A 12,467-nucleotide genomic window follows, 5' to 3' on the forward strand; every position below is an offset into this window, starting at 1 on the left:
TCCCCTTATTTTACAAAAGATGGTATAGTCCACCCCCTATTAAAACAAAATGAACGGGGTCCAACCTATAGACAGAAGGAATTTTATGGAGCCATTATTTCAGCAGATAGAGCAGCGCAACAAAGGGTGTGGGGCGGAGAGGATGGCGGAACAACAAGAGTGGGACTCGCGCTCGCCAAGTGGCGCTGATATGACACTGTTCCGTTTCAGTCAGTGTTCCGCCACAGTTCCACGAGCGCTCGCGTACTCGTGATTCTTTGAAGCCGGCTGAATCGCGAATTGCCACTCTTAAATTTGGCGAGCAGGATCCAGCCCTACTACCCATCTATGTGAAAGATAGAAATTTTACATGGACAGCCATTAATATCTCAGAAGAAATAAATGCGAAAAAAAAAAAAAATCACCTTTGGATATGATAGTGACTTGAGAACTCTTCCATCGAGATCGTCTACGTCAAACTGAAAAGAAAGGGGAAAAAATTAAGATGACAAAACTGTAAAAAACTATTGATACTCCTTACATATGTCAATTTTTCGGCACATGGAATTGTTTAGATCACAGCTGATATCTTTGCTGTATAGACTAGGCGGCAGTTCCCGACGTAACTTATTGACCTTGTTGTAACTTATTGACCTTGTCGTAACTTATTGACCTTGGTGTGACTTATTGACCTTGTTGTAACTTATTGACCTTGGTGTAACTCACAGACTTTTCTGTAACTTATGGACCTTACTGTAACTCACAGACTTTTCTGTAACTTATTGACCCTGTTGTACACACTAGCAGCAGATCCTGACGTAATTGACTGACCTTGAGGTAACTTATTGACCTTTCTATAAACATGAGTGGCAGTTCCTGACGAAATTGACTGACCTTGCTGTACACACTGGCCGGCAGTTTGTCAGTCCACTGGAAATCTTCCCGTGCAGATAAAAGGTCCAACTCGTTTCGGTGGTCAGTCTTGAGTTTGCGTTCTTCCAGGTACGCCTGAGCACCGCTCATCGGGGACTGAGCTGACATAGAAGTGGGAATCTCTCTCTGGACCGGCGGGTCAGCTCGATTGTGGACATCTACAGACGTGTTGAACGCAGAGGACATCGAAGACCTGAAACATTCCGGGAGACACACGTCGGGCAGAATACAAATTAGATGGTTCAGATAGTCCACACTGGCCTCTTTTTGTTTGTTTGTATTTTTTTAATGCAGGCGTTTTTATGATTCAATCCATCCCAGCAGAAAGCCGAGCTGTTTGATAAAAATTTCTCTCGACTAAAGAATCGATCTCAGGTCTCGTGTGTACCAACGCGAAGTGCCTAACTGCTACACCACAGATGCCGGTATACCACATGACGTCACTTTTTGTCCGATTCTGTTACCTTTAGTTAGCGTGACTCAGCAGCCCGCCGGAGCTCCCCGGCTCGGGGTCACGGGGTTAATGAGCTCTGCCGGTATTGTTTAAGAAGTTCACATTTTTGTCTATGTTTGAAACAATATAACTTCTTCCCCTTCCCCCACAGCAAACCATTACACTGATGTATAAAAAGCTCAACGTCTTGAGATTATTTCTGCATTAGAATGGTTATGTTCTGTGCCTTAGTTTTTGTTCTAGACAAGTGTTTGTAGATTACTTAAATGATAATTACCATAAATATGAGGATACACCTAAAACTGTAGGTTGAAAAGAACCAAAAATTAAGCCAGCCCAGAGAGAGCGGCGACAGGGAGCTGACCCCCCTGACCCCGACGTGATAAGGCGCTCGGCATGGAACCTCCTGCAGCACGCTGCAACTAAAATTCCACTGCACAGGTGCGCCGTGACCAGTATCTGTGAAGTACCTGTTAGTGTTAGATGCTTGACCACAGAATGCAGAAGACGAAGTTCTCATTGATGTGTGTGGGGGATTTTTATTGTGTATCTCGATTCAATCTTTCTACTGGGGCATTGTATCCCTCTCAGCCCGGGTTGGCCTTGAAAAGCAGAGTTAGAACCCGCCTTCTAAATGGTTCAAAGTGTGGTAATATTGGACATAAAACACTTTTCTATTGAGCGCAAGAAGGCAGGCCTGAGCACCGCCCGATAAAAGAGACTTATAGCAGCTACATGGAAAAGCCAGTGCCACTCACAGACAATCTGTTTAGTAATTTGGATGACAGCCATACGGAAATAGCGGGTGTAGATAAGATTTCCGTGTGTATGTAAAAGTCAACTGCATTGTGAGATGAAGATCTTTCAGTCTGTGAACCCAGAGCTCTCTTTACACAGATAGAAAAAGAGTAACTGACAGAAAAGATAAGATAAGATATATCTTTATTGTCCAGATCCTGGCACATTGGTTTGGTGTTTCACCTACCAGTGGTGCCCTCCAACCCCGAAGTAATAAATTAGTTAAAACTGTATAAGACAGCCATCCACTGTCCTGGGTGACCGTCTTAGACAGGTGGAAATCTTACAGAGCATCATTACAAAGTTTAAAAAATGCAAAGGGTGAAATGGAAAGTGGCCTTTTATACAGGTGATAGTCTTTATATAGATAAATGTGGCTGTTAGAGCAGGTTCATAGATCTGTATATCTTTTTTCTGTACTAGCAATCTCTACTTACTTGCTGGAGTAGCTGGATGTGTACGGTTGCTCACCAAGAGATGATGTGTTCTGAGAACCTAACGAGGACATATCTGTGGAGAAAAATAACAAAGTTTGCACCAATCTCTCAAAAAAACGAAAAATCTAAAATTCAGTTACAATGTATTACACCCCAATCAATACGATGGACATAATTTATGACGGGCAAAGTTTGACCCTACCAATAGGAGCCAACCCGGGCTGAGGGGGACTCAACGTCCTAAAAGACATCCTCTGCAAGTGATGAGAAAGTTTTAAAAAATTGAAGACAGAGTTTTACGGCACTTACAACACTATTAGATCATTCGTGTCGAAGAGTAAATTTGTTACACTAGAGAAACAAACCCGAAAAAAGAAGGAAAGATAAGGCATGGCATCCAATCTTCCCCTCAGCAATCTTTTAATCTGCCTCGGCCTCCCGCGTTAGGCCATAAATCAGTGACAGGTAACCTGCAATTACATCCTTGTGGTCAGGGGTTGACTGGGGTCAACACGCGCACAGCGATATGCTATCGTACCCGTAACAGAACATCATGTGTCTTTCATTTATTTCATGAGCCATAAAAGGATGCTCACCCCACCCCCAGAATCTATTTCTTTGCCAATTCTGCTTTTTCTGAGTCTTCTTGATATCTCACGAAGGTTTCAAACGAAGGTTTATATTGATTCATTTGGAAATATTAACAGTTTTAAATTGTGAGTGTGAAGTGATCAGGAGTGCCGTTGAGAATGTGATCTATTCAAATTTAATAAAAAATCATTCCAAAATGAGTCAGTTACCAGGTACGTTCATTTCTGTTAGCGCGGGGTGATAATCATCAAATCATACTTTCTAATGATGTGAGTTTTCTTTTTCCAGCACTTTGCAGTGACTGGCAATCAGTTAGTGAATTGTGTTCCTAAGTAAAAATTGTTCAACTGCAATAGATCACATATTTGAGAGCCATAGACAGTCTATGAATGAACTTTTTCGGGTCTGTGAGCGCATAAATTAAGCTGTCAAACTAACAAAAACAGGACAGAAAGCCCCATTATGTACGATCAGTCGAGAAAAGCTTGTCAAAGAAAAACTTTACCTTTCAACTTTAACCTATCCAAACTAAAATACACAAAGACACAGACACATACGTGACACACATACAACTGCACAGTGCATACATATATATACACAGACACAGACAGACAGACAGTCACACAAAGACACAGACACGTACGTGACACACATACAACTGCACAGAGCATTGTACATACATATATATATACACACAGACAGACAGACAGACAGACACAGGGGAACCAACTGCTGTGCTGTTCAAATGAGTTGTGCTTTCTCAAGAAGGATGTCACTTATTTATGGATGATCGTAATTGTTCTACGAGATGCCGCATCAACACAATCTAGATGACATAAGAAGTGGACTGATTCAATCCTTCCCGCCATGGCCGGCCCCAGCTGATTGGGACACAGCATCCCAGCAGGAAGATTGGGAATTTGATACGATGCGACTTCATCACACAGGAACTGAGCTCCTATCTTTATTCTTTTACACACTCAGGCCAAAAGCCTAGCCGCTACACCACAGAGGCTTGTTTGTTGGTTTGAAGAGAAGCGCATCAACATAGGAACAGTGGTTTTATGCATTCCGCATAATTTAGCAAAATTTGATCATTTTTTGCATAATTTCTGATTATTTTCCTTTATCGTATTTGTTAAAATTAACAGAATAGCATCATTTCACATTTTTGATCTCTGCATAATTTCAGAATTTTTCTTTCATAAAACGACAGGGACAGTCAGTGCAGGGTAAAGCAAGACAGAAATAACAGAGTGAGCGAAAAGAAGTACCGTAGAACCTACAGTGGCGTCGTCCAACCATCTACTCACAGATGTTGGTACATCTAACTTTTACTAAAAAGAAAATGAAAAACAGGTAAAAAAATTCCAAGCAAGATGGCTGCCACCTACTTAGCTGTTGTTCAATCATCTGTGTCTCGCTGAGCCACGATCGCCCGTCTGATCTGTCGGGGGAGAGAAATAAACACAAAGTGAATGGTTAGAAACTTAGGTGGGTTTTTTTTTCAGTAAGCATTTTTACGGCACTTGCAACACAATTAGGTCACAGTAAGTGCTAAAGATATTAATATTAGAGGTATTACTAGAAGTTAACAAATAAATAAAAGAAGGAGAGATAAGGGTGATAGATAGTTTGATAGGAAAGAAGAGCAAACCACATCAGAGCACCCACCAACCACCCACTGGTTTGAAACACATCAAAGGAAACAGTCAAACAGTGATACGATCAAGACATCAATTTGGTTATGTACCGTACTGGGTTTAAGAAGCACAATAACCGTCATTTTGTGCCGAGATCGAGAGAAACAGACAGACGGAAACGACAGAACAAAAGTAAAGAACAAATTATGAGCCTACCAGCAGCCACCTCCCACCAACCACTGAGATATAATAGTCAGTTTAGTTTTAGAAGAGGTTTTACCGCGGTCTCAACTGCATAAGGTCATATGAGCGCCAGAAGATTGGAGGTGTTACAAGAGAGTAACAAACATAAAAAAGAAGAAGGGGAGATAAGGACGACAGATGTTTGATAAGAGAGAAGAAGCAAACCACACCAGAGCACCTGCCAACCACCCACAGTAAGAGTTTTACGGCACTTGCAACACAATAAGGTCATATATAAGAGCCGAAGATTAGAGGTGTTACAAGAGAGTAACAAACATAAAAAAGAAGGACGAGAGATCAGGATAATAGATGTTCGATGGGAAAGAAGAAGCAAACCACACCAGAGCACCCGCCAACCACCCACAGAACAAAAGTAAAGAACAACTCACGAGCCTACCAGTAGCCACCTCCAACCACCCACGGAGATATAATATATCAGGAGAGTCAATCATGCGTTCAAAACATGAACACATATCGTTGCCATCATGATGTGTCGAACAAGCGACAAACGTAGGCACCATCCACTTAGAAAAGATTACCATGCTTCCTATGAAGAGTGCTTGCCTTATTGAATTAAAGTGTTTTAGTGCGTTCAAACTTAACTACTGTGACTTCTCAACAAATTACTTCAACAGCCAACAGGAGACAAAGCTCTGTTTCACACCGCTAAAACATTCAGATAACTCCTTTAGACATTCCACAACGGTCGTGATAAAGTCAGATATTTCCCTACACTGGGAGTTATCTGATCTTATCAAGACATGAACATTTTTTTACTTTTCTCAGAATCAAAGAATTGCTTAATTTACTGAGAGGCACACTTGCAATACCATTTTAAATTTTAAAGTAATTTTGTAAATAGATATATATATAAAAATCCTTCTAATAAATCAGTCCTTTTCTTTCTCAAGAAAATTTTACCCCGTGTTGCTTTTCTGATCTGATCACGTGAGCAACAACATACAGGTACTAGGAGAGACCACCACAAGGTGATAACCCTGCAATGTAGACTTAGCTCGGTTATAGTCTAAGGAAAGAGAAGCACATATACACATCAAGGGCCATTTGCCACAAGGAAGAGGCAAGGTTGACGGACAAAAGCTACAGCCGGGAAGACAAGAAGTAGGATCTACTAATGACATCCTCCACACACCCATTGACAGCGGGATGTATAAGTGGAGATAAACATGTGTCGATAACATTGAAATGTGTCGAGGAGAGAAAAAAAGATGGTGAAAACATTACAATATATCAGGGCAGGTATTCCTGAGGGGATCACATAAAGAAATGTGAGAGGAGAAAACAACGAGGTGGCAACAATAAAATGTATGAGGGGCATGTAGAAAGGGAACAACGTTGAAACCTAACAAGGGAATTAATCATCGGGAGACAAGATGGGAAAATATCGGAGGATTACAAAAAAAGATGGCAGGAACATTGAAATATATCAGGGTAGACAATCATGTGGTGATAATGTGGAACAAATATCTGGGGCAACAATGAAATGAGTTGGAAACATTGAGACGTATCAAGGGAGAGAGGTGTGCCTTCGTTAAAAAATTCAAGCATAATAAAAGGTCAGCAGCAGCTACACCGCACACTTGAAACTCTCTCTCTCTCTCTCTCTCATCTCACTCTTTTTCTCTCTCTCTCTCTCTCTCATCTCACTCTTTTTCCCTCTCTCTCTCTCTCTCTCATCTCACTCTTTTTCTCTCTCTCTCTCTCTCTCTCATCTCACTCTTTTTCTCTCTCTCTCTCTCTCTCATCTCACTCTTTTTCTCTCTCTCTCTCTCTCATCTCACTCTTTCTCTCTCTCTCTCTCTCTCTCTCTCTCTCTCATCTCACTCTCTCTCATCTCTCTCTCTCTGAGAAGGAAGTAAGATGGACAGACAAAAACAACAAAAGGAAAAAATCAGAAAACTAGGACACTGAGTTTGCGTGTGATATACAGACTTCAGCATAAGTCAAGGACCACTTGAAAACACTTTGAGTGGTCTTCTTGGGTCGACCTGCACATGGGCGTTCTTGGACTGATCCAGTAACTTGATGGCGCTGCCTCAAGCAGACAATGACAGAGTATGACACTGCAAGCCTTCTGGCAACTTCTCAAACTCCAACTCCATCCTGCAGCCATGCCATAGCTCTGGTACGATCAGTCTCTCTGCTTTCGTCTTGGTGGTATGTTGATGCAATACTGGATATGGCGCAAATGGCGGCTTATACTGCCACCAAAGTGGTACAGGTCGAGACTATACGTCTGCTTATGACGTGCATCAGAAATTTAAACTGAGGAATGTCCGTGGTGTTTCCCACAAATTGATTTAAAAAACAGCAAATTTGGCTAAAATTCCCAGAGGATTTCCGTGCTGCACGCGGTGGTTTTGCCCCTTTAGGAAGCTTTGTAGTATGCATTGGTGACCCACTAACACTTTCAGAGCAAAACATTTTGAAACATTCCTTGCTGTCTTTTTTTTTTTCGGATTAAAAAAAAAAGAGCTGTCAGTCAAGGTGGTCCTGAACTTATGTTGAAGTCTGTAGAAATAAAAGATTGTCTTGAATAACAGGAGTGTAGGACATGATGTAGGAAATTGGGTGCGACATAGTATCTACCATACGACATTGGCTTAACTCTTTAAACCCTGAGTGTTTTCCACCGTTTCCTGGAGTTTTTCTACAGTCACCTAAACCTGGTGCACTATGTCTCATTATAACCCCAAAAGCTTGCCTCCAACTTCTAAAAGGCGGACACAAAGGCTTAATCATTACAATAAAACCTGGTTCGGGAACAGTCTGAAAAACAAGCAAAAACTAGCACTAAATAAAATGAAACAGTTGTCACTGGTATTGGGGTATTGGATGCTCCCAGCGTCCGATGGGGCACAGGGTTATTACCACCGGACGCTCCAAATGGGTTTTAAAGAGTTAAGAAGGACACTGTATTCAGAATAAATGGCTTAATCTATGACAAAGGGTAGGACAAAGACATAAAATGTTGTCTAAGACACTGAGAGTAACACAAGTACGTGTAGCATTGCGATGAAATCAAGTGCTCGATATAAAGGAATCTGTGTGTACTACGCCACATCATTTGTCACAAAGCATACTAAAAAAAAACTAATTCCGAAAATGAAGAGTATAGGTAGATATTTCACAACACTCAACTGCTTTGCGGCTAAGTGAGTTGTCAACAAAGCAGCTCTACTGACAATTCTACCCACTACTCAGTACAGAGAACAACAATGGTACTACCATGCCAGGAACCCTGCAATCGTCAGGCAGAGACAGTTGAAAGTTCTCTGCGTAAGTGATGACAGTGAATGACCGCACATCTGGACATGTGTGTAGTGGTGATGACCATATTGCTGGACATGTGTAGTGGTGATAACCACCATATTGCTGGACATGTGTAATGGTGATAACCACCATATTGCTGGAAGCATATGTAGGGGTGACGACCATATTGCTGGACACATGTGTAGTGGTGATGTAGTGGTGATAACCACCATATTGCTGGACACATATGTAGTGGTGATGACCATATTGTTGGACACATGTGTAGAAGCGAGTGACTTTACTACAACACACATACACGTGTAGAGGTAAGACCTCACAGCTGGAGACACATACCAGTATGTTGAGGTGATATAACTGGACACATGTAGAATAGAGCAATCATATTACTACATATGTATGTAAAGGTGAGTGATCTATCGGTAGGACATAACACATGTAGAGGAGGGTGACGGCACTGCTGAGCAAGCTCGTAGAGACATAACTGGACACAAGACTGGATGTGAGAAACTGGCAGGACAGATGAGTTTAGTTTTAGTTTTAGTAGAGGTTTTATGGTGCTCGCAACTGCCTAAGGTCATATGAGCGCCAAGGGGTGGATTTCAATAGAGAAGTTCTTACAGGGAATCAGGCTTACTCTGCTCACCTCTCTAGCTTCAGCAGCACAAAGTCTGCTTCGACTATCAAGGCACCCCGGAATGGTACAAACATACAAAAGAAATAAAGGAAAATGACAATAGTAAGGATTAGGAAAGAAAAAGCAGCAGTTCCCTGTTGTAGTTCAGGCACAGTTATGAGAATGACATCATTGGATCAGCCCATTTACAATTTTACAGTGCATTAGAACGAGAAATGTCCCCCCCTTTGGGAATGGCCTAAAGACACTTCAGTCACTGGCACCGCCCCGGAGGGTGCAGATGCATGCAGACGGTCGACTCCGCCACTTGAGACAAGGGAACTGGTAAGGGAGTTCATATCTTGAGAAACGTGGTGATCTGCTCACATCTCTCATGAGCCATGTGCAGAAACATCACCGCAGCGACTTCCACGATGTTGAGTACATCGGTTGGAGAAAAACTCTTACAGTACAGCAGGGACAATACTCAGTGGCCTCCCTTGGACCATGTGAGAAGCCAGGGCCATAATGAACACAGTGCATGCGTGACACTTGAGTGCAGTCATAATACCACATATTGTTTGCAACATCAATATTTCTAATCACAAACGTGGTATGAAGGAACAAACAAATTTACACAAGACTGCATGCACACAATCACACATAAGCAGGAACATATACAAGCACTCACGTACACACAAGTAGAAAAGTTATCCAATTAACATAGTTGCATTTAAAATCACAATGTCACTTCCTGAATACGACATCAAAATTCTTCATGATACGGGTGTCCTTTGAAGGTCACAAAAAGTTTTAACATTTTAAATTTTAACATGCCTGCATTCCCACAAACATGAAAAAACACCTGTACACACACAGCCAATGACACACATGCTTGCAGGCACACTCAGGACCAATCTATTCAAGAATTGCATACAAAGTTCTCCATTTCGATACAACCTCAATATCGCTTGTCACAAGGGAATTATAAAAAATGTATACACACTTGCATGTACACAGCCACACATACAAACTTGTAAGCACACACAACCACTCCCTCTCTCTCCCTCCCTCTCCTTCTCTCCCTCTCATACTCTAAGGTATCGGTATTGAATAAGTGTCCCCCACCCCTGCTTATTAATTTAAAGTTTTCGTGTGCCCCCCCCCCCCCCCTGCTCCTTACCTTATTCCATACCCCCCCCCGTTTATTATTTTCCAGCTTGCCATGATCGACGATCATGTGAAACATTATATCTAGAATTTAGATATCTGAATGAAACTTATTTTTATTGTAAATGGCAAATTGCCCTCAGTATTTGTACCAGTACCGGGTTGGCTACCTCAATTTTCTGTGCATTTTAAAAACTTTTGTATATTATATTGGTTTATATTTTTTTATGAAACTGGTTTGTTCCTAACTGAGAAAAGTCGTCACAGTAACTTACTAAAATCACAAAAATTTCATGATCTCTTGTTCTTTTATTCACTGAAGGAGAAATAAAACAGACCTCCCCCCCCCCCCCTCCGTTTATTCCTACTCCCCCTTTTATTCGATACCAAAGAGTATGCACACACATAATGACAAGACAGGAGTCGTGTTGCAGTAAGAGTTTTTATGGCACATGCACTCGTAACACAATTGGGTCATATAAGTGCTGCAGATTAGAGGTGTTACGAGAGAGTGACAAAAACAAAAAAGGAGGGAAGATAAATGACAAGGACGATAGACGTTTGATTGGAAAGAAGGAGCAAACCACAACAGAGCACCTGCCAACCAGACACACAAAAATTTTGTTTAATTGTAAATGTGTTCCCATCCTCATCAACACAATCTAGATGATTTAAGGGGCAGGCTGCTTCGACCATGCTGGACAGGCCCTACCCTACTCTATCTGAGTTGGAAGAAGCAGCCTCCCCACTCTGGATTTTAACCCTCCTTAATGCATACAATGGCAAAGAGCCTGATACACAAACACACACATATACACACACACACAAACACACACCACAGACGTGCACACACACACACACACACACACACTACAGACATGCACACACACACACACACACACACACACATGTCTCTGTGTCCTCCTCTCTTCCTCACACTCACTCCAACAATTCAAATATTCTCAGGCACAAATGTGTTCTCACTCACGGTACAGTCGAACCTGTGTAAGACGGCCACGCATTGTCAGGGGAAAAGTGGCCATATAAGACGGGTGGCCGTCACACGCAGGACTGATCAAAATGAAGAAAACAAACCATTTACTTCTGAGGTCCCAACTGGAGGTGGTCGCATACTTAGGATGGCCCAAAGGCTGATTAAAATGTGTTGTTGTTGTTGTTGTTGTTGTTGTTGTTGTTGTTGCTGCTGTTTTATTTCTTTTGAAAAGGAGGGAGAAAGGTTTTTGAGGGGACTTTTTGCGGTTAGTTATATTTTTTTGGTTTAAATTATGGTTCTGGATAAACTCAAAACAAAATGTTTCAGACGAGGAAGACAAAGCATCATAGTAAAACAAATAAATGGGTCGCCACCACTCGGCGAACTAACGACACTTCTGTAGCGAGTTTGTGTTGACTTCTTTTGTTATGCACTCGGTTTACGGATTAAGTTGTGGGCGGGCCTAATCGCTTATGGCGCATCACACGCTTCCCGTACCAGCAGCTAAACATTTATTGTTACCCATTGGTCAATTTAGGTAAAAATTGGGCGTAACCTAAGCACCATGACCGCTTCATCCATTGGAGGGACTGACAACAACGACAGATGGATGAATTATGACAGCTTGTCCACAGCTTCAGGGGAAAAATGCATAATTTTTTATAAAGTCTGGCCGTCTCAGGCAAGTAGATTTGGCCGTGGGTTGAGAAAACAGGGTGGCAATGGCTGCATTGGACAGGTGCCCATTTTACAGTTAAATTATATAGAAAAATTGCAAGGGGGGGAATGGAAAGTGGATGTTTGTACAGGTGGCCGTCTTATAAAGGTGGCTGTCATGGCAGGTTCGACTGTATATGCAAGTACGTACAGTCACTTGCACAACTGCCATCATTTCTAAAAGCATAGTGTACGCAGTTTTTACAATTTTACAGGACAGCCAAAAAACTGAATATTGTTACTAAGAAAACAACACTTGCTTTAAAGATAATAAGGAAGTTCTTACAGTAGTCTCCGCCTACGTTCGTTTCCATGAACCTGTGCAAAGGGAGGAAGGGACGCAGTCATCTCATGCCTTGACATTTTAGTGGCTCCCTCGGAGGGTGGCCGTCATTTTGGCCGATAATATGACGACACGTAACTGTTGTGTGAAGGATTCCCTGACTGCGGTAATCGATGTACAAAGGCGTAGAATAGGGGGTGGGAGGTGGCAGAAAGACGGACTCATCGTACTGATATGCACCAAAAAAAGTCGGAACAGATAAGAGGGAACAGTTGTGATAGATCTAGTCATAGGATGTGAGAAACTGGCAGGACAGAT

General features: G+C 41.9%; 1 protein-coding gene across 3 annotated transcripts in view; it reads right to left on the bottom strand.

The window, feature by feature from the left end:
• The window catches only part of LOC101862905 (harmonin), a gene marked incomplete at its 3' end in the record, with an annotated part of 69,360 nt that overhangs the window by 9,727 nt on the left and 47,166 nt on the right, over window positions 1-12,467 (bottom strand). For all 3 annotated transcript variants that reach the window (XM_035972855.1, XM_005110334.3, XM_013089115.2), the window contains 4 exon segments: window positions 405-458; window positions 874-1,105; window positions 2,602-2,674; window positions 4,587-4,639. In XM_035972855.1, the coding sequence (XP_035828748.1) occupies window positions 405-458; window positions 874-1,105; window positions 2,602-2,674; window positions 4,587-4,639 (412 nt within the window).

The sequence above is a fragment of the Aplysia californica genome, unplaced genomic scaffold (assembly GCF_000002075.1).
Source record: "Aplysia californica isolate F4 #8 unplaced genomic scaffold, AplCal3.0 scaffold00877, whole genome shotgun sequence".
Taxonomy (NCBI): Eukaryota; Metazoa; Mollusca; class Gastropoda; order Aplysiida; family Aplysiidae; genus Aplysia; species Aplysia californica.